General features: G+C 40.0%; 1 protein-coding gene across 1 annotated transcript in view; it reads right to left on the reverse strand.

Annotated features, from left to right (window-relative positions):
• The window catches only part of psme4b (proteasome activator subunit 4b), a 39,153-nt gene extending 20,252 nt beyond the window's left edge, over positions 1 to 18,901 (reverse strand). The window contains exons 1-19 of the mRNA XM_074664112.1: positions 18,546 to 18,901; positions 16,792 to 16,932; positions 13,712 to 13,828; positions 10,928 to 10,972; positions 10,629 to 10,778; positions 9,402 to 9,465; positions 7,763 to 7,837; positions 7,535 to 7,657; positions 7,345 to 7,437; positions 6,851 to 7,029; positions 5,398 to 5,484; positions 4,671 to 4,857; positions 4,203 to 4,292; positions 2,797 to 2,861; positions 2,420 to 2,570; positions 2,202 to 2,300; positions 1,883 to 1,952; positions 1,398 to 1,465; positions 615 to 818 (exon numbers count right to left, since the gene is read on the reverse strand). Of these exons, the coding sequence (XP_074520213.1) occupies positions 615 to 818; positions 1,398 to 1,465; positions 1,883 to 1,952; positions 2,202 to 2,300; positions 2,420 to 2,570; positions 2,797 to 2,861; positions 4,203 to 4,292; positions 4,671 to 4,857; positions 5,398 to 5,484; positions 6,851 to 7,029; positions 7,345 to 7,437; positions 7,535 to 7,657; positions 7,763 to 7,837; positions 9,402 to 9,465; positions 10,629 to 10,778; positions 10,928 to 10,972; positions 13,712 to 13,828; positions 16,792 to 16,932; positions 18,546 to 18,739 (2,202 nt within the window). The 5' untranslated portion in view covers positions 18,740 to 18,901. The remainder of the gene's footprint in view (positions 1 to 614; positions 819 to 1,397; positions 1,466 to 1,882; positions 1,953 to 2,201; positions 2,301 to 2,419; positions 2,571 to 2,796; positions 2,862 to 4,202; positions 4,293 to 4,670; positions 4,858 to 5,397; positions 5,485 to 6,850; positions 7,030 to 7,344; positions 7,438 to 7,534; positions 7,658 to 7,762; positions 7,838 to 9,401; positions 9,466 to 10,628; positions 10,779 to 10,927; positions 10,973 to 13,711; positions 13,829 to 16,791; positions 16,933 to 18,545) is intronic.

An 18,901-nucleotide genomic window follows, 5' to 3' on the forward strand; every position in this document is an offset into this window, starting at 1 on the left:
TGCTATGCCACCTACCCTGCAGCAGCTATTTTGGACACTAAAATTAATCACACAGAAACAGTCAACTTTGTTAAAAATAGTTAAAATATGCTTTATAGGTCATGAAAAAAGGGAATAAATAACCCATTTGAAAGAGTTGGTTACCTGTTAAAAACTCTTCACAGTAGCTTTAATTTTTTAGCGTGCATTTAATATGCCACCTACCCTGCGGTAAATGTTAGACGTTAAAAACAACTAAGCAGAAAAAATTCCACCTGGTCACAAACAGTGTGAATTTGCTTTAATAGGTCATAAAAAGACATCAATATTATTTTTTATGTGTTTTGTAACCTGTTAAAAAAAACTCACTGTAGCTTTAAACAGCTGACAAACACTGTGCTTTTGTGAATTTTATAATAATCTTGTTTCTCTCCTAACAGTCTGAGTCAAACTAAATACAGAACAACATATTTTCAGAGACACAAGGCTAATGTTTAGCTTTCCAGCAAGTCTGTTTGTGTTGAGTCTGCTTTTGCCAAAAGTAGCATCCTTTTCACTTCAACAGTAAATTTTTATTGTGATTTAACTCTTTTCTCCACATTGTGAGGAAAATATGTAAGAGTTGGTGTGTTTACTCGTATGGGGAGGTCAGTATCAAAGCCTCCAGAGGTGCTGCGGTACTCGGTGGGATATATGAGGGACAGAGAGCGGAGTGTGTGCTCCAGCAGATTGCAGGCGAGTGTGTACGCTCTTTTACAGCGCAGACGCACGCACACACACAGGATCCGTTCCAGGTCCCCTTGGTATTTTAACAGCTGTTCACCATCCACACGGGTAACCTAAAAACAACACACACAAACATGAGACTTCGCGCACACACATACACATAGACACAGGTAATTCAGTGCAGAGTTGTGTCTTAAATATCGAAGCTCTCGAGTAAATCACAGCATCTGGCTCGCTCCCACTCACATTAAGCTCCCAGGAGTAATAAAACAAAACAGAGAGGGTATCAATATGTTCTGGTTAACGACAGAGCTCTTTGATATTTATGACCACACAGGGAATACACTGCAAAAAATATCATTTGTCATCACTTTTTCTCATACAATGTTGCTTTTTTCCTATGAGTGAAAATCTGTATCTGTTCTGAAGCGTTATATCTGGTCCTTTGAGATGTATTTAAAGCAGAAAAGATGATAAATCCCTTCAGGAGCAGTGAGGTAATGACATCCAATTCCAAAATACTCTTGTTACAAATTGATCTACAAAAGGATCAAGTAAATATCTCATCCCTAGTGCCAGTCTTTCCTATCAATTTGAGATTAAATACCTTTGGAGAAAAGTGCTACATAAAACAGAGGAGCAGGATTTGCATGTTTGTGTGTGTCGAGGCAACATGGGACTTTTCCTCTCACCTCAGATAGCAGCTGGAGGTTCCACAACAGCTCCTTATCCAGCTCGTCTTCACCCCGCAGCTCCTCATCTACACACACACGAGCACAAAAACACACACAAGCAGTATAAGGAAGGTGAGTAATGTACTTTATTGCTCCCTTGACAGAATGAGCTCTCACAGCTGAAGTTGGGGTCATTTCAGGATTTCAGGAGTGTGAGGAATCTTCACCACAGCAGCCTCTGGTTGTACTATGATCACATTTCAGCCCAAAGGGAGTCCTGTCTGCTCGACAACTTGACTTCTCATCTACCACCATGTCAATTTTCAGATCAAATCTTGATATCTTTAAGCATGGATATATTTTGCAGAAAACAATTTCTAATGTAAGACTACAAACTACACCAACTTAGACTTGGGAGGGATTTTCTACAGCCTCACATGCACACATAGTACAGTATCTACTTCACTACACTCCTCTTCACACACACAGAGTGTGATACTGACTGTCTGTAATGTGGAAAATGACACTGCAGCAGTGAGGGACGAACAGACGGAGAGACTCAGCAGGATGACACTGCAAACACACACACACAGAAAAACAAGCACACACGTTTAGATGCCCAAGTGGAAGCAGAGGCAAGCAGATCCTGACACTAGAGATGAAGAAGATAACACAGGAAATCATCGAGTAACTGACGTATGACATGGAGGTAAAAGATGTTGATGCATGAGTGACATATGAGTGAAATATTCCCTGTTTGCATCGTGAAATTGTTGACGTAAAACATGAAGTGGAATAACAATAACACACACACAAAAATACCTTTGCTGTAGCTCTGCACATGTCAGCCACCATCCTACCCGACACACACGTCTCAAAGATGTTGGAGGTGGCGAAATTATAAACCTTCTGCAATGCCATCTGACAAAAACAGTGATTGGAAAGATCAGAAGATACATCAGCTTTTAATAAAGATAATCATCGTCATTAAAGAAACTGACTGATTAAATTCTTGTTGCGACCACGTGTGTTTGTGCTACCTTGTATATCTGTTTGGAGCATTGTGTGAGGATGGTGCTAACAGTCGACGACAGGCCCAGCTCCACCAGGCTCTCCAGATGAGTCTGGGTATCTGTCTCCATCTCGTCTCTCGTCTGTTCCAGAGTGCTGCTGTCTATCAGAGCGAAACACCTGTACAAACACACACACACACACAGGAAACCACTTATAGACTTGTCAGTGTTGAAATGTCAACAAACGGCGTTAAAGTGAAAACAAAAGGAGACTACTGTTTTACATGGCCGGCAGAGCCAGTGATGCAGACGGCTGGGTTTCAAATAGAGATAAAAATTCGTACTCTTAATGTTGACAACAGGGTTTTACACAGTGACAGTTTGATTCGTTAATTTGTCTCTACCTGTCCAGAAACTGGAGAACGAAGTCTTCGAACTCAGCTGAAGCGAAACACAGATCTTTTTCAATCTGTCGGGGAGAAACAGAAATGACAGATTAGCGTATGTGTGTAGCAGCAAACACTCCATGTCAAAAGTAAACAAAAATATTTAAATTTAATAACTGTGATCAAAATATAATATGGAAATTAAACACTTTTCAAAAGTGAGATGAAAAGACAGCTAACTCATATATTTGTTTCCTAAAGTTAGCCTAGCTTAGCAATGAAAAGTTTCAAAGTTGATATGGCCTGTCTACCAAAACCTCTAAAGCTTTCAATAAATCAGTTTAATATTCAAATAAACTAAAATCAGAAACTATGGTCTGTTTTTACAGTTTTGTGCTCAGCTAAGAGCCTCCTGCCAGCTAAGTGCTAGCAACCATGATGAGTCATCAAACACAAGTTACTCCCTGGTAAAACCAAAGCCTTTAATTCTATTTCTTTAAAGCAAATTGAAAAAAAAAAATCTTTGAATTTATGAGCTTTAACTTGATAGTTGACATACTTCTGTTTCCATAATTCTTAGTTTCCAGTCTACAAGCTTTTCTAAGCTAACTCGTTGCATAATTATGCTGTGAAAGTACTGCATAGACACATAAGTGGTATCTATTTCTCAAAACTTACAATTCTTTCCAGGAAAATGTTCATAAGACTGGTGTAAAGAACTTCAGGAGTTTAGCTTTAGCAGTGTGTTGCCTAACAATCTCCTACTAGCTAGCTTGGTAGCTTGGTAGCTACTAGCCTCAAACACTCAAAAGACGCGGTTACATCCCTTACAAAATCACAACTCTAAGCTTTTCACAAATTTATGAGTGAAGTTTCAGCTTTTTTAGTTATTTCAAGCAGCTAGTGAGCATCTAAGCTTTTAGCATTGTAAGACTAACTGTTTCTGCCTATTTCGGTCTTTGTGTTAGGCAAAGCTAACTAAGTGGAAAGGTATTATAACGATAGGGCAGTGATATCATACCTTTTAAAATCTTCTCATCAAAGAGCTTCTCTATGAGGTGTTTGATTAACACTAAAAAATGTAAGAGTTTAGCTTCATTAGCATCAAGCTACTTGGTTTGTGCTAAGAAGACTCCAGAAAATCCTCCTATTAAAGAACTAATTTTTTTTTTTTTTTTTAATACACTTTGCTATTTGTGAGTAATGCAAAAAAAAAAAAACCCTGACCTCAACCTCTGCGTTAGCTAGTGCGTAGATCTTGTTAGCGTCAGGCAGAGTAAAGCTAGTTGTTTCTCTCCCAGCTAAGCTACCATTGCACAATTAGTGTGGCTACAGACATGAGTGTAGTATCAATGATGAAAGTACGTATTATGTTTACTGTGTCTGGTTCATGACTAACGTGTAGTTGTGTGTTGTGAACGTACCTCTGTGAGGTCGCTGCGTTGGGAAGGAGCAGACGAGCAGTCCACCAAAGGCACCAGGGTGGTGAAAGTAGCAATGAACTGAAAAGTTATCTGAAAAGAACAGAACAATGGGAACAGATTCATTTACATCATGTGACACGATCAGAGCCTGGAGTTAAATAATCTACCACATGTCACAGAAATAATTTCTCCAAATGCATTCATTTATTCTGAGTTGATGGATTAATTTAGTCGGGAGACAATGAGCACACCGAGAAATAATACCAATCCATTTTACAATCCAAGCAGAAAGTGAGGACTGAACCTCGGTAATTGCGAGTTCTCCAAACTGAGATATTCATTCCACTTTCAGGAATTATTAATAGGACAGAGCAGAGTACGCTGAGAGGGAATTTAATCAGCAAGAGCTGAATTGTCTCCTTGTCTAACACTTCCTCTTCATTACTAATCAACACATCCATTACTCACCATGCACTTGCTGAAGTCATTTGGGTCGACACCTGGCAGAGAGCCCATGAGCAACGGTAGCACGTGTGCACGGCCCTCTGGGTAATGGTTGTTTGGGGAAACCAGGCTGCGAGCCATGCCGATCATGCAGCTGAGAGTGGCGGTGAGGGTGTGTGGCTCTGTCAGAGTCTCCATCGCTGCATAAGTTCTTTCATGCAAAGAATAAATAGAGGGTTATTAAGCAGTTTTTTTGCATGACTGTTTCAGTGTCACATATATATTTTCTGTGGTGTCATACAGGAATCAAGATATTTAAGACCCCTTTGCACATCACTGCAATATTCATCTAAATTCACACATATATAAATTCAAGTGTGAAAGCTGCATCCATCAACATAAGTCATTTAATTTAATATTCAGTGTTCCTTACACCTTTGATAATGTCTCACCGCTTCTATTTTTGGTAATACAGAAATGCAGCTGATTCACATGGGGCAGTTTGACTCAATCACTCAAAACCATGTTTCCTTTTTTTTAACTTTATAAATTCACAGATCATTTTAACACAGAAATGTTTTAGTAATGCAACCTCTTATGATTATTGTGTTGTTTTTTTGGGTTATATTAATTTCTGTAGTTTTTGTAGCTGTGTGTCCTGCATGCTCGCACAAAATGTGCTATGAAAGTAAAGTTGATTTAAAGTAGTCAGACATAAAACTGTCCAGCTAAAAGCTAACTAAGCACTTACTTCTCAAGTACAGGTGGTATGACGAGTTCTGGCGTGAGCAGAGCGAGGTTCTGTAGAGCGTAGGCTGCGTCTGTACTCCCAGTTTTACTGCAAATCACCAGCAGAGGGCGGTAAACACACAACAACATACATGACCAGGTTGGCAACAAAAACAAACACACCCTCAGGCAGATTAATGCCGTTGACCTCAAGCAGGAGATACGGCAGCATTCTTAATCTGGACAAAGAGAGGTTAAGGACTGATCTTGCTAGTAAGACTCGGCAGGGTCTGGGTTTGTTATATAACTGATTGGAACTGGATCACATGACGTGTTACATGGCAAACATCCAGTAGGAGGTGGGAAGATGGATTGTAGGCCAAGTAAGCTACAGATAGGTGATTAGAATCACTGAGAAGGCGCTAGATTACTGGAGAGGAGAAGTTGTATTTACATTTGTATTTTTACACTGCAATTATTTGTGATTTATTTCTGTGAAAGTAATTTCAAAGAAAACTGACACCACAATTTAATTTTGTAGATGCCTAATTTCCTTGATCTCCAAAAGAATCACGGAAATTTGTCGCCTTAATGAGCCAAGAAAATCTCCTTTTTAGCCAAAAGTGTGCTGTGAAATTTCACAGAATTAAAAAAATTCAGCATCAGAAACATAAATCTGTCGTCAGGATCTATTTGTGAACTAATATCTGGCTCAAAACACGAGGGCTCTGAGGCAGATTTTTGGTCATTAAACATGGGGTTAACAAGAACACTGATTGGCTCTCATTGTGCTGCGCAGCGCTCGCACCTTCTCCCACAATGACACCTATGGTTTCTAAATCTGCCTGAGTGGAAATGTTTCCCATCGGCCTACCCACACACTGCCTTTGTTTTAAATGTCATCTTACATCCTATTTTCACAGACTGTCTGCTCTTATAAACTAGGAATACATTTATAATACATGTATTTTAGCACATCTCTTTATCTCCTTCTCTTTTGTTTAATCTTGTTTTTGTGCTTTAACTTTTCCATCTGTGTAATATTAATAGCTGTTAATAAAAATCTGCTTTATCTTCATGTTTTAATGCTTTTATCTTCGCAACACTTTGTACACTGGGCTTTATAAGTACTTTATGAATAAATAAATAAGCAATGAATTATGCAGAATTACTGGGATCCAGCTGTTAGGGGAGCAAAACATTACAAAACACCCTCAGATGTCTGTATTTAAATGCACACACATGCAAGCACATATTTTGTTTGAATAACTACTTTAATTTGTGTGGATGTTCACTAATCACACTAATCATACAGAAATACATCATCTATGACTTAAAATTTCTCCAGATGATGATGATTTAATATTAAACATGTATGGATAGTCTTTACTGAAATTAGTTTAATTTTTAATTATCATTCATCTCTTTTCAGCATAAATGTCTATTAAATGTTTGTTATTCTCTTAGCGCAGTACCTGAACATGGCCAGCAGGGCGGCCCCAATGAGACTCTGTGTGAACTCCTGCAAGTCCTCATCAGTCAGCCTCTGACTCTCAGGAACCAGCGTGATCCAGCTGGGGGCCGCATGACGCTCCCGGTGCACTCGGCGCACAACACTCGCCGGGAGACGCTGAAGCAGACGCATGAGACGAGACTGTGCACACAAACACACAGACACACACATTAAACATCCGCGTTATCATCCAGAGACAGATTCACACGGTCTGTGGTAAACAGATCTGTGATAGCGCTCGTTTCTCCGGCAGTAGTGCACTTCATTAAAGCATTGTTAGCGCGTGGAGAGTCTGCAGAGTCCTGAATGACAGGTTATAAATCAAAGGAGCGTGACAGGAAGTGTGTTGGCAGAGTGCTCAGAGTGTGTGTTTTGTGTGTGTGTGTGTGTGTGTGTGTGTGTGTGTGTGTGTGTGTGTGTGTGTGTGTGTGTGTGTGTGTGTGTGTGTGTGTATACCTGCCAGCGACCATGATTGGATGGATGGTAGAAGGAGGCGATGCTGTTGAAGAGGCAGGTCAGCTCCTTCTGTGCAGGGTTTCCTGGTCCACCCTGCAGGGACACAAAGCAGAAAACAACCTTCAATAAACAGTGACTTAAACATACTGTTGGTGCATTTTAATGAGTTACAAGTGTGAAAAATACGCACCAGAAGAGCTGTGATCCACAACACCAAGTGCCCGATGTCATAGGAGTTAGTCAGATACCTTGGTGAGACCATCTGACTGACCCCGACTGGGAGATTCAAACTGCGCAGGATCCTTGTAAAGATCTGCACACACACACACACACACATGCACACACACATTAAACAGTGCCAGAATAAAGACATTAACAGACTGACTCATACATCCACATAATTCTGTTAATGACTCACAGTGGGAATATACGGTGTCCAGTCTACGTATCCAATGTTATCGTTGGCGAGGCGAGCGAACAGGTTCACCAGGTGCTGTAACACACATCAGACAAACATTCTCAGAGAACTCTCCCAGGAGTGAGAGCTTTATTACCAGAGTTATGGTAAATATAACAACTTTTAAAGACGGGTTTGTCCAAGAGGAGAGGAAGAGAGCAGAGCCAGGGAGCAGAAGTGGAAAAAAAATCAATCTGCATGCTGAGTGGAAACTGCCAATACTCACAAAATGTAAATGTTTCAATCATCAGAGGGTTAAGTAAAGTGTGTCAATCCAATTTACTCTATTCATTTTTGCATTAAGTGGAAAGCTGTGATCCTCCTCTGAGTAAAAATATCCACCACTGGGTTGTTGTTGCAGATTAGAAAGGTATGAATTTTCATTTATTTTGTTTCATGTCATTTTAAAGCAGAGAGCTGTTCATACATTGAGTGTTGAAAATCCCAAAACAGGATACCTAAACATTGTTTGGTGTTTAATTTACCGCTTCTGCTAATGAAAAATAAATTAAAAATAACAAACAAATCATATTTGGTGCATTTTTATATAAAGTGTAAGGATTTTCCACCAAGTAAACTAAAGAGGGAGTGTTGGTCTTTTTTTTCAGGCTTCTTCAGCCTAGTTTCCACCAAGTGGTCCGGTACGGTTCAGTACAGTTTGGTACGGGTCGCATCAGTAAAGCCTGATCTTGTTTGCGTTTCCACAACAGATCGTGTCCCCTCTTGGGAGGCAACGTGTGAGCCACTAATAAATCCAACAAAGAAGAAAAACACAGTAAACAAAGAGCGATGGTGGAAGACATCCAGCCAATTGTCTTCTTTGTGATTGGCATGTGTCTTTCTGTTTTGTTTGGAGAAATACAATATAAATACGATCGCTGTCAAATAAGAAGTAATGATTCTTTCTAGCTCCACCTTCTAGGGTCAAATTGGTATGTCTGGCACTCGAGGTCGGCAATTTGGGGACTTTTGCCAGCTTAAGTTAGAAATGCCACAAAATACATGCCTTGCCAAGACAAACGGAACTGAACCTCTTTGCGGAAACGTGCTTTATTGTCCCTTTGGTATCCCCTCATGATCTACAGCTCAAAAAACCTTTTTTTCTCACACTGGTGATCTGGAAAAAAAAATCTAATTTCAGCCTCCGTCAGAAAAGTTTCATTTGCTCTGTTGTCTCTTTAAGACTCCCTGCTCCACAAACCTCCTTCCTTCTGATTGGCCAGTCCTCTGGAGACCTGTTTGGGGCGGAACTATGGGAAGTTCTTGGTGTTTCTGCAACATATGAATATGTAGCAGCTTGAAAATGTCTAGTATGAATATTGAGCATTATTACTTTATATCCTTGTTTAAAATATGGGAAAGCAGAATACCCCTCTTTAATTTTCCTTATGTCTGCTTTAAGTACTGATTTTTTTATCCTTTTGTCAGTCTGAAGTTAAATTTCTATTTTAGTTACTGCCCAATAACTTCAGAAAAGCTTTTTTTATTTTTCAACTGTCCTGATAACTTCATTATGTAGTCGACTACAGAGAACCCTTTAAGCAGAGAGCAGGGATCAGTGAAGGAGTGTGTGAGTCTGAGTACAGCCAATGAGCCTCACCCCTTCCCAGGTCGGCTGATTCTGCACTGCCGTCCAGAGAGCCATCAATTCATCAAACCACAGCCTGAAACACACACAATACACACACAGACAGAAACACCATTTAATCAACATCCAGTGACGCAAACACACACCTATAGCTACGTTCCCCTCATCTTTTCTCCAATCCCCCCAAAATATAACTTCCCTCCCTCCTTTGCAGATTCTTGGCGAGAGACAAACTGGAAGGGGAAAAAGAGCGTATTAAAGATGATGTATTGTGGAAACTGTGCAGAAACTGCTGATGAGTCCAAGGCTTAATCCAGACAAATAGCTCATGAAAGGGAGAATACACTGAGGAATGCAGTGGACACTGTGAAGAGGCTCTTTAGCTGGAACACGAGCATGAAGGGTGATGAAGAAGAGGGGCAAAGGTTTTCCAAGGAAGCAAAGTATTAGCAGAATGAGGAGAGGGGGAGCACTGATTACATAAAAGGACCATTATTCATCCAGACTCTTCTTACTCTGAAGGTTTTTTAACAAAACACTCAGGGAAGATCAGCTGCTGGCCATTTCTACGCTTTAACACCTTCCAGAGATGATGATCTGCTCGGCTTGGAAAACTTGGAGAGATACAGCTGGAAAGAGGAGGTTCTTTTCTAACTTTTTGATCCTCCAAGTGAACTGTGGGTTTTTCCTAAAGTAGCAGGAGAAGAAAACTGTTTATAGATGGTAAATTCTTAACACCTGGGTATGTCAATGCTTGACCTGCAGAAGAAGTGAGGTGTGAATAGTCATTAGGCTGTAAGAGCTTATTTTTATAGAGCCATCTCCAATGGAAACCCAATTTCAGGTCATGTTACAGAAACATATTGATGATAAATTTTCTACAGTGGACTGTTTAAGATGCCTGAAAAAATATTCCACCTTACATCGTTAAAAGTCTATTCTGGATTTGGTTTCTGGAGACTCTAATGCCGACAGAGCCTGAAAAATGAGCTAAAGCATGACATACACTCAGCAACAAATGACTTCATTTAAGCAAAACCATACTAAAGGATCATTTTTCATCTCAGGACCGAAAGTGGAAAATAAATCAACCTGTTTTACCTTTTCCAGCCTGCAGATTGATCCAAAAATAAACAAAAGCATGCCTTTGCTGAAACTTTATAAACCCTCTGTGTTTGCTCTGGCAGCTGCGCTTGGCACGTGGTGGTCTCCCTGAACAGGGACGTTTAGGTCACTTACTGGAAGCCCTGGCTGTGCTCTTCTGGGGGCATGATGGTGGGCAGAAACAGCTCCATGTTACTGATGGCCTTCTGCATGATCACATCAAACACGCACAGCAGGGGGCGCCACTCATCCAGCATCTCCTGAGTGGATGATGCGGGGAAATACCTGGGAAAATCACACCCACAGGAATACACAGGCATGAACACAAACAGATGCAGAACACACACATGCACTCTAATCGACAGTACACATCTAGAGATTAAAGTAAGACATTACACTGTAAATGAACAACATGATCAGAGGGTGAGACTTACAGTCGGCAGCTTTTGATCAAAGCCTTCAGGATGTGGTCGACTGAGCTGCAAACAAGTAGAGAGACAAGGTGTGAAGCTGTTAGAGGAGGTGTCCTGCTTTTATTATTTTTCCCCGATGAAACAAAACACACGCATGCTGCAGATTGTCATCGTTTTCTTTATCAATCAATTCATGAAAGAAGAAAAAAGAAAAGTTCAAGAGGTTCAAGGCAAAATCTTGGCTTGACTGGCTCTGCAACAGCCGAAAAAACATTAGACGGAAAACAGAGCGACAAGAAAATCCCTCTACATAAAAAACAGAACTATGTTTGGCATCCTTTCTTAATCCCAACAGTGTTTTGCTTCAAGGTTTAGCCTTCTTGGCTCGTTGACTTCAGGATAACATCACACATTGAAGTAGCTTTTCTAAGCTCTGGTGGAGTTTCGTCAATAAAACATCGTACATAATGCAGATTTTGCTTTTTTTTTACGTACTACATTTTGGACAAATTAGTATGAGTTACTAGTGGAGTCGATGGTTTTGAAAGCAGCCATTGAAATAACCTGCGGCCTGATCTACGAGGTGAGTTCAACATACTCCAGATATCTTTAACAGATCCAGCTCCTCTTACCCTGGTGAAGGAAGTCGCCTCAGACGTCACACAAGTCAAACTCAGGTTCTTAACAGAGCGCTCCAAAAGAAACATGCAAGACTTTTATTTTTGTGAATGTTTCCACCACGACGCATTAATTAGACTATTTATTAAATGGACGTAGCCGTGTGTTTCTGAAGAGTTTTGAAGGAACTTGTCAACCATATTGAAAATGGTTGGGCTTTGAGCCGCTACACGACCTCTTGATCAGGGTTCTTGCACCATTTAAAAAGTCAAATTTAATGCTTTTTAAGACATTTTTAAGACCAAAACAAATATAATTTAAGACCCCAAAATTTCCCTCTCTCGACGAAAAAAGTCAATTTATTTACTGTGAACACAATCACAAGTCACAGTTGGCGTTTTCTCTTTTTTCCACCATTTTCTTTCCATTGTGATGCAGAAAAGAGCCAACATAACATACAAAAGTTGCATTATGGTAAACAACACACAGCATTGCACTCAAGAACCATACACAGATATAAAAAAAATCCATCCATTTTGGGCTGAATTTACATTTCCCCATGTCTGCATCCTTCCCTTTGACAATCGCAAATGGCATTGGTCACGCAGACTGGCGCTGACGGTACATCGCTTATGTCACTGACGTCACCGTCATACCCTATAACATATATTAATCGCTAACTCTCCTATTTACTGCAATTTAATTGGTGAAACAAATCGCAACAAGTGCACACCATTAGAAGTTTTACGGCAGGTCATCGTGCTTTGTCATCGGCATTAAACGCACTGTCCAGAAATTTAATACCTACAACAAATTTACGGTAAATTTAAGTCAATTTAGGACCTTAATTACCCAGATTTTAATTTAAGACATTTCAAGACTTTTTAAGGACCTGTGGGAACTTCGTTAACGGGCCAACTTGTGACCTTAATATCTTCCAAACTGCTGAGTTACAAAAATAAAATAAAACACACTGCATTGACAGTAGGGTTGCAAAACAGCAAAATTTTGTCAGAAACTTTCCACAGGAATTTAAAGGAGTAAACAGGAATTTATAATAAGGAACTTAATATAGTTAGGGTATGTATATTGTAGAATAATTCTGGTTAAAACAACCAGATTTAATTCAAGTTCGCACAAATATCTATGTTATTCCTTGACCACACAGCAGCTCTTTGCTCACTGCAGAGCTATCGAGGCCACACTCCCTTCATGCTCTGTGCATGATGCCCACAGCACAGGGTCATTAAAGGCACCACCTGAGGACTAAAGCCAACAATAAGTCAAGTAGGTTTTGATAAAACAATTCTTTGCAACCTGAGTCGACAGCAGATCATATTTCACTTTACTAAAAACAACATAATGAGCAGAGCCAGGTTTGAGTTTTCACAGAACAACATGAATAAGGAGAGGATCATGATTTGGATTGGAAGCACAGGAACTCCTCAGTCTGGCAGCTTTGAAGCCTTCCTACTATGACAACTCCGCTGTCTCAAAAACGGAGACAACAAACTTTCAATTTCCTCCTGTTTACTCAGCACTGTCTGTTCCTTTGATTTGTGTCCCTTCATCTGCAGGTGAATCTAATGATTAGTTAACAAGCTTCTTCTGCTCTAAGGCATTTAAAAATCCAATGCTGTCCTCAGACAAGCGAGGCAACACAGACTGGGGACTGCTGCTTTAGTTGTGTTAATTTATCTAGCCTTTGTTTATGATCTTGTTCTTTAAGTGTTTTGATAATTTTGTGGTTTTAAATCAACGAAAGGACTTTCTAGACACAAATGTACGACAGGAATGAAACGCAAAACATTTTTTGATTTCCCATCTCGAGTGATGAGATTGTTTAAATGGCATCCGCCCACATGACAGAGGGTAAGTGAAAAATCCAATTTAACAGGTCATGTCTCTTGACATCAGTAGACCAAGTTTGGCGCGGTGATTTTTTACCAACTAGGCTGTTCTCTTATCTCATTAGAGGAGAGGAAACCAATGAGTGACAGAGCCAGGCCAGTTGCTTCTCCTGTTTTAAGCCTTTATGCTATAAGTTAGCTTTTGTGTCAACTTAAAAAAAGCAGAATGGACAAACTTTTTAGCTTTGTGGCACATTAAGAACTTGTGTGCATGCCAAGTATCGTATGCATGAAAACAGACCGCAAACACAAGTCAAAAGAATATGAAAGTTCATACTTGGGGAACCAGATGAGTCCAAGGTGTTCCGTTTTGGAATACACAACCCTCTCGTACAAATCGTAAAGAGGTCTCCATGGCAACTGCAGGTCTTCCCTTGACAGTAATTCCTTCTTCCTGTATCAAAAAAACAAAAGGAGTCAATTATCGACTGTGTCAGATTCAAACCTTTCAAAATAAAAACCTGATGCAAGACAAAGTGACAGTAATAACGACGTACTGAAGTGAGGAACCACAGGGTGTCTGAAAGAGTCTCTAATCGTAGGGAAATGAGTCACTTCCCCGCAGAGCTGCGCTCGACATGATGTCTGACAGCTTTATGACATGTGTGCAAACATACCATTGTGACTGTGTGCTCAATAAAGTATGAAGGAAGTGACAGCTGCAGACGTTGGCGGTGTGCAGGTGTACACTCAGCTGATAGAAATGCTCACACAATGTTGTTTTGAGAGACTTCATGTAAACAGTGGCGTGGGGGGCGGGGCTAGCACACTGGAGCCATGACTGTATTCACATGGTGGCCATTTTGTTCTGATGAAATCTTGTGTTACAGTTTTGCAAGTCCTACAAATAATGGGCATCGACATCTTCATCTACAGCTAAATCAACAACCTGTTCACCATTCAACAGCAACTAAACACACAAACCCCAAAAAATATCATGTAGAAAGCTACCAACAGAGAAATGTTAAGCATTTAGCACCTTTTTTGCCACCATCACTGTGTTAGAGGTTAAGTGTGGAGTGTATCTTTATGACACATTTAACAGACACTGACCTCAACTGTTACAGCAGTTTATACTGTTACGAGACAGACCTAGCATTGCCTTTCTAACCCTTCTGTTAGCTAGCACAAACTTTCAACCTTTTCTTTGTTAATTCTACTGATAGCCAGCACAACTATTTAGCAATTCCATGTTAACACTAGTGCTAGCTAGCACAACCTTTCTACCATTTCCCTGCTAATCCTCCTGTATGCTAGCACAAGCTTTTAACAATTTTCTTCCTAACCCTATTGTTTGCTTGCAGAACTATTTACTAATTTCTTGTTTAAACTAGTGTTAGCTAGCGCAGGCCTTTTGCCAGTTCCTTACTGTTTGCTCGCAAAAAGCTTTTTACCAGTTTCTTGCTGACCCTTCTGTTAGCTAGCACAATGGCCCATTTACTTTCAAGGAGAGAAAGATGTTAATGTTGGAAAACAGGTAGCTGACGTTACAAGTTAGCATGCCTATGTTACTGAGGACACTGCCAGAAATGGATGAAGACAATGATAAAAGGATAAAGAAGATGATGAAGAAGAGGACTATCTGACTAGATTGCTAAACTATATTGAGTAAGCACTGCTAACTAAAATTGACCTTATACTGCTGCTCCTATTGTATGCTTCATTCACAGCCAAACGTTTGCTGTTCTCTAACTAGCTGCAGTTATGTAAGGCTGTTTCCATACTTGAGTTTTATGAATGTGTTTAACCCTCAACAATTTTAAATAAGCTTAAGGATTGGGGTTTTTTAATATATGAATGCTTTTTGTGGTGACTCTGATCAAGGTTGATTTTTTTTTTTTGCTTGTGAAGTCAAAATGCAAGTGTATGAAGTGAAATGTAGAAAGATCTGATATGCAAGCAAACCAAGCTTTGGGGTACTTTGATATGATGATTCTTGATTTTTCAAACACCCTAATAAGCTTTTTGATTGCACGGTAACTGCAGTGCCACTTGTGACTATTTTACAATCTGTAAATCCCCCTGCTGTCATTGCTCTCTGATACTTAGTCTTTTTGTAGGATCCCATTTTCAGAAGAACAAACCCCACAAAAAGTTGTTAAGAGTCCCATCCCTGAAAAATATGCACATTTAACTATCCTGAGAGTCCTCTTGTCTCCTCCTCTCTTATTTATCTAGGAAACAGAGTCTCTTCGGGGGAGATTGGGGAGAATTTGAAAAATGAAACTAAGACGAGTCAATCCGGGAAATGACAGTGAAATGCGAGGCAAGACTTTAAAAGGAAAAATCCCTCAGAGACCTGATGTGTGATGTTGAGTTTCAAATTCATCTCTCTCCCGTGAAACCTGGCACTTCATATACGCACAGCCCAGATCTTTCTCTTTTCATCTCATGGAAAACACTCAGACAAATGACATCTACATTAAGGTGTTGTTGTGTGAGTGATGTGGAAATCATGGGAACAACTGGAGACAAATGGAAAGTGATGAATAAGAGTCTCAGAGACTTTTGTGCGGATGGTGGAGCAGTGACGGATGGGATTTGTAAGAAAGATATAAGAAAAGAAGGGAAGTTAGGACACAGGTCAGGGCTTGGAAATCCAGAGATAGAAAACATGGGTAGTTGACACAGTCAGTCCTGGCTGGTATTACAATAATAAACAACAAAAAACACAAGAATCTGAATGAGTAATGCCACACATGGCAATATAGGTCAGCATGTAGGCTGATTCATTTCTCATTCTCTAGATTTTAGAAGACAGTGAACTGTGCGAAAACATACCATTGGGTATAAATAACTACCACCAATAACAGTCTTGGATGTCAGGAAACAGTTTTGAAGAGCTTCAAAAAGACATCTATTTTAGAGAATTGAGCAGTTTTCATGTAAAAATCTGCTCTGGGTGCTTTCTGAATAACTCACTTGAGTCCGCTTGTTGTTTAAATAGCAGCATTCAAAAGGCCAGCAAGGTGAGTGAAAAATCCACTTTAGCCCGTCACAAGTGTTCACATCATTAGACCACTTGCAGCACACACTGTTAACCAACCAGGGCGCTCTCTGATCTCATTAAAGGATACCAAAGTACAGAAGACGCTGGAACTGACGTCAAGAAAGACCCAACAAAAAAAACTAGAATTGAACCGTTTCATTATTTATAGCTGTGTAATTAATCCACTGCACTGTACTGTGTTTTATTACTCTTCTTAATATTCAGACACAGGCTGCTAAACCATGTTTCTTCACAACTCTTTCCCAGGGATCCCAGGATTTTCCCAATGTGGTTTTGATTTCAATAATACCAGCAGTTCAAGTAATTCAAGCTCTTATACCAAAGTATATTTGGTGTGTCTCACTCACTTGAGGAGTAGAATCAGCAGTCTGGCGTAGCTCTGCATCATGTGAGGCTCCAGGTTTGGTAATGTGACCAACTCATACAGCAGCTTGATAAAGAGGATGTGGTCCTCTTTGCTGAACCTCCGGCCATACAGCTTAAGAAACCTAGGAGAGACAGTGAATAGAGAGGTGTGATGCTTGTTTTCTGCAACATTGGCACCTAGACTTGAAAAATTGAAAGTACATGGTTTACTGTCACTTCAAGTGTGATGAAAGGCACATTCTTTTATTTCCAAAACCCATACAAGTAATGTGACTGAATTTTGACTGAAATTGAAATTAATGTCTCCTACAAATGCACCGGTGACCACCTGTAACAGATTATATTATTAATATAAGTTAATTTTTAATGTTTGTAACCACTGCAGGGAGAAAGGTGTCAGACAAAATCAGTTACAACCCTTTGCAGAAACAGATTTATATGTGTTCAAGTTATAATTCATTTAAACATCAAAGGAAAAAAAAACTATATTTTGGCAAAGAAGATTACCTAGAAATATCCAGATTAAAATAAAAAAAATATAAAAATGTATGTTAGATCACAAGCTTCACACACAAGCTTTAAAATTCTTACAAAACAAGACTAACCTTTAGAAAATTGGCTGTTTTTTACTCTTTTTTTATTATTTGCATTCTCTTTAGCTACTACGGAAGTGTCACACAAGGCAGTTAACAGCACGCTGCCAAAACAGACTTTGTCTACAGTGAGTCCCCCATCAGTTAAAAGACAAGGAGGTGAGATTTTTGATGGAAAACGTTGTGAAGACATGTTCAGGACAGGAGTAGCAAAAAGATATGTGATAACACTTTGTCCATGGTGGCTGACACAAAATTAAAGTTCCTTACAGCTTTAAATAAAAAATAAAGCCAGAAAGAGTGATGAGGAAACCCAATAGCTAAAATCTAGTTAGTTTTTACACACTTTGCTGGCAGAAATAATATTTTTAATAATACTTTTATAGAACTAAGCTCAATTTTGCTGCTTTAAAACTTTTGGAAGCCACTGTATCGGAGAATCTTTGGTGGCTAATAACTTAAAAATAGACAAATATGTCAAGATTTTCTTTTATTGCACAGTGCATTGACCGGTATACACCTTATACCCAGGACCTCATACCGAGACATTTCCAGTTCTCATGGCCTGTCAGTCTGGGATCATCTCTGGTTTTGATCGTTTCCCGCAGTTAACCTACATCCTTCACACAGTCGGCACACATGCAGCCTCAGTGGCCCACTTTCTCAATATGAGACCTTGACTTACCTCTCTGACTCGAGTTGAAGCCAAGACAAATGTGATTTGAAATGACATTTTATTTCAAGTTAAAGGGCAAAACACATGCTCTCTTAAGGCACATGGGGTTTGTCTGGGAAGGCCAGGTACAACACATGGTCTTTACATCATGTCCTCCTGTCACAGATATTTCTTCTTTCCCATTTATACTTGTAGAGACTATTATTAAATATTTGCGTCTAAAATTACTTACTGCACAAAAACAGGCCTTGGACTATAACTGATGCACTTTAATGAAATGTTTTTACTACTCCATGATAAAAAAGAGAAGCTCTAAGTCTGTATCTTGGGGGACTGTTTGCATTGAGGACACTCAAGCTGCTTCAAAATGACCTTAAAGCCACATTTTGTTGCATAAAAGAGAAATACTTTAGATCCTTAAGTAAGCACTTGGTTTATTCTCGTTTACTTTGCTCTAACAACTTACGAGAAGAGTTTCCTGGACCAGAAAGCGACCCCGGGCCACAGCTCCCTGAGGAGAACCGCTCTGGACAGATTCGCTTTGATCTCGGCCAGGAGCTCCGTGGCCTCTTGGTCCAACCGGTCCGCGTACGGCAGCAGAGCATTGTACACGATCTCCTTCTGGGGTTGGAACCCAGCCATGTCCCCCTCCACGACCATGTCTGGACGCCTCTGTGTGCTGCTCTGAGGGGCAGAAAAACGACCCTCTAATGAGGTCTGCGTCTTCTTGGAAGTGAAGTGCTGAAGTTAGTGTACATAATCCTCTGCGTCCAGGGGCAGGGCGGAAGGCAGGCGATCACTGGGGAAAGTGTGTCACGCTAA

The sequence above is a fragment of the Halichoeres trimaculatus genome, unplaced genomic scaffold (genome assembly GCF_033239565.1).
Source record: "Halichoeres trimaculatus isolate MK-OKI-2021-1 unplaced genomic scaffold, fHalTri1.1 fHalTri1_scaffold_23, whole genome shotgun sequence".
NCBI classification, from domain to species: Eukaryota; Metazoa; Chordata; class Actinopteri; order Labriformes; family Labridae; genus Halichoeres; species Halichoeres trimaculatus.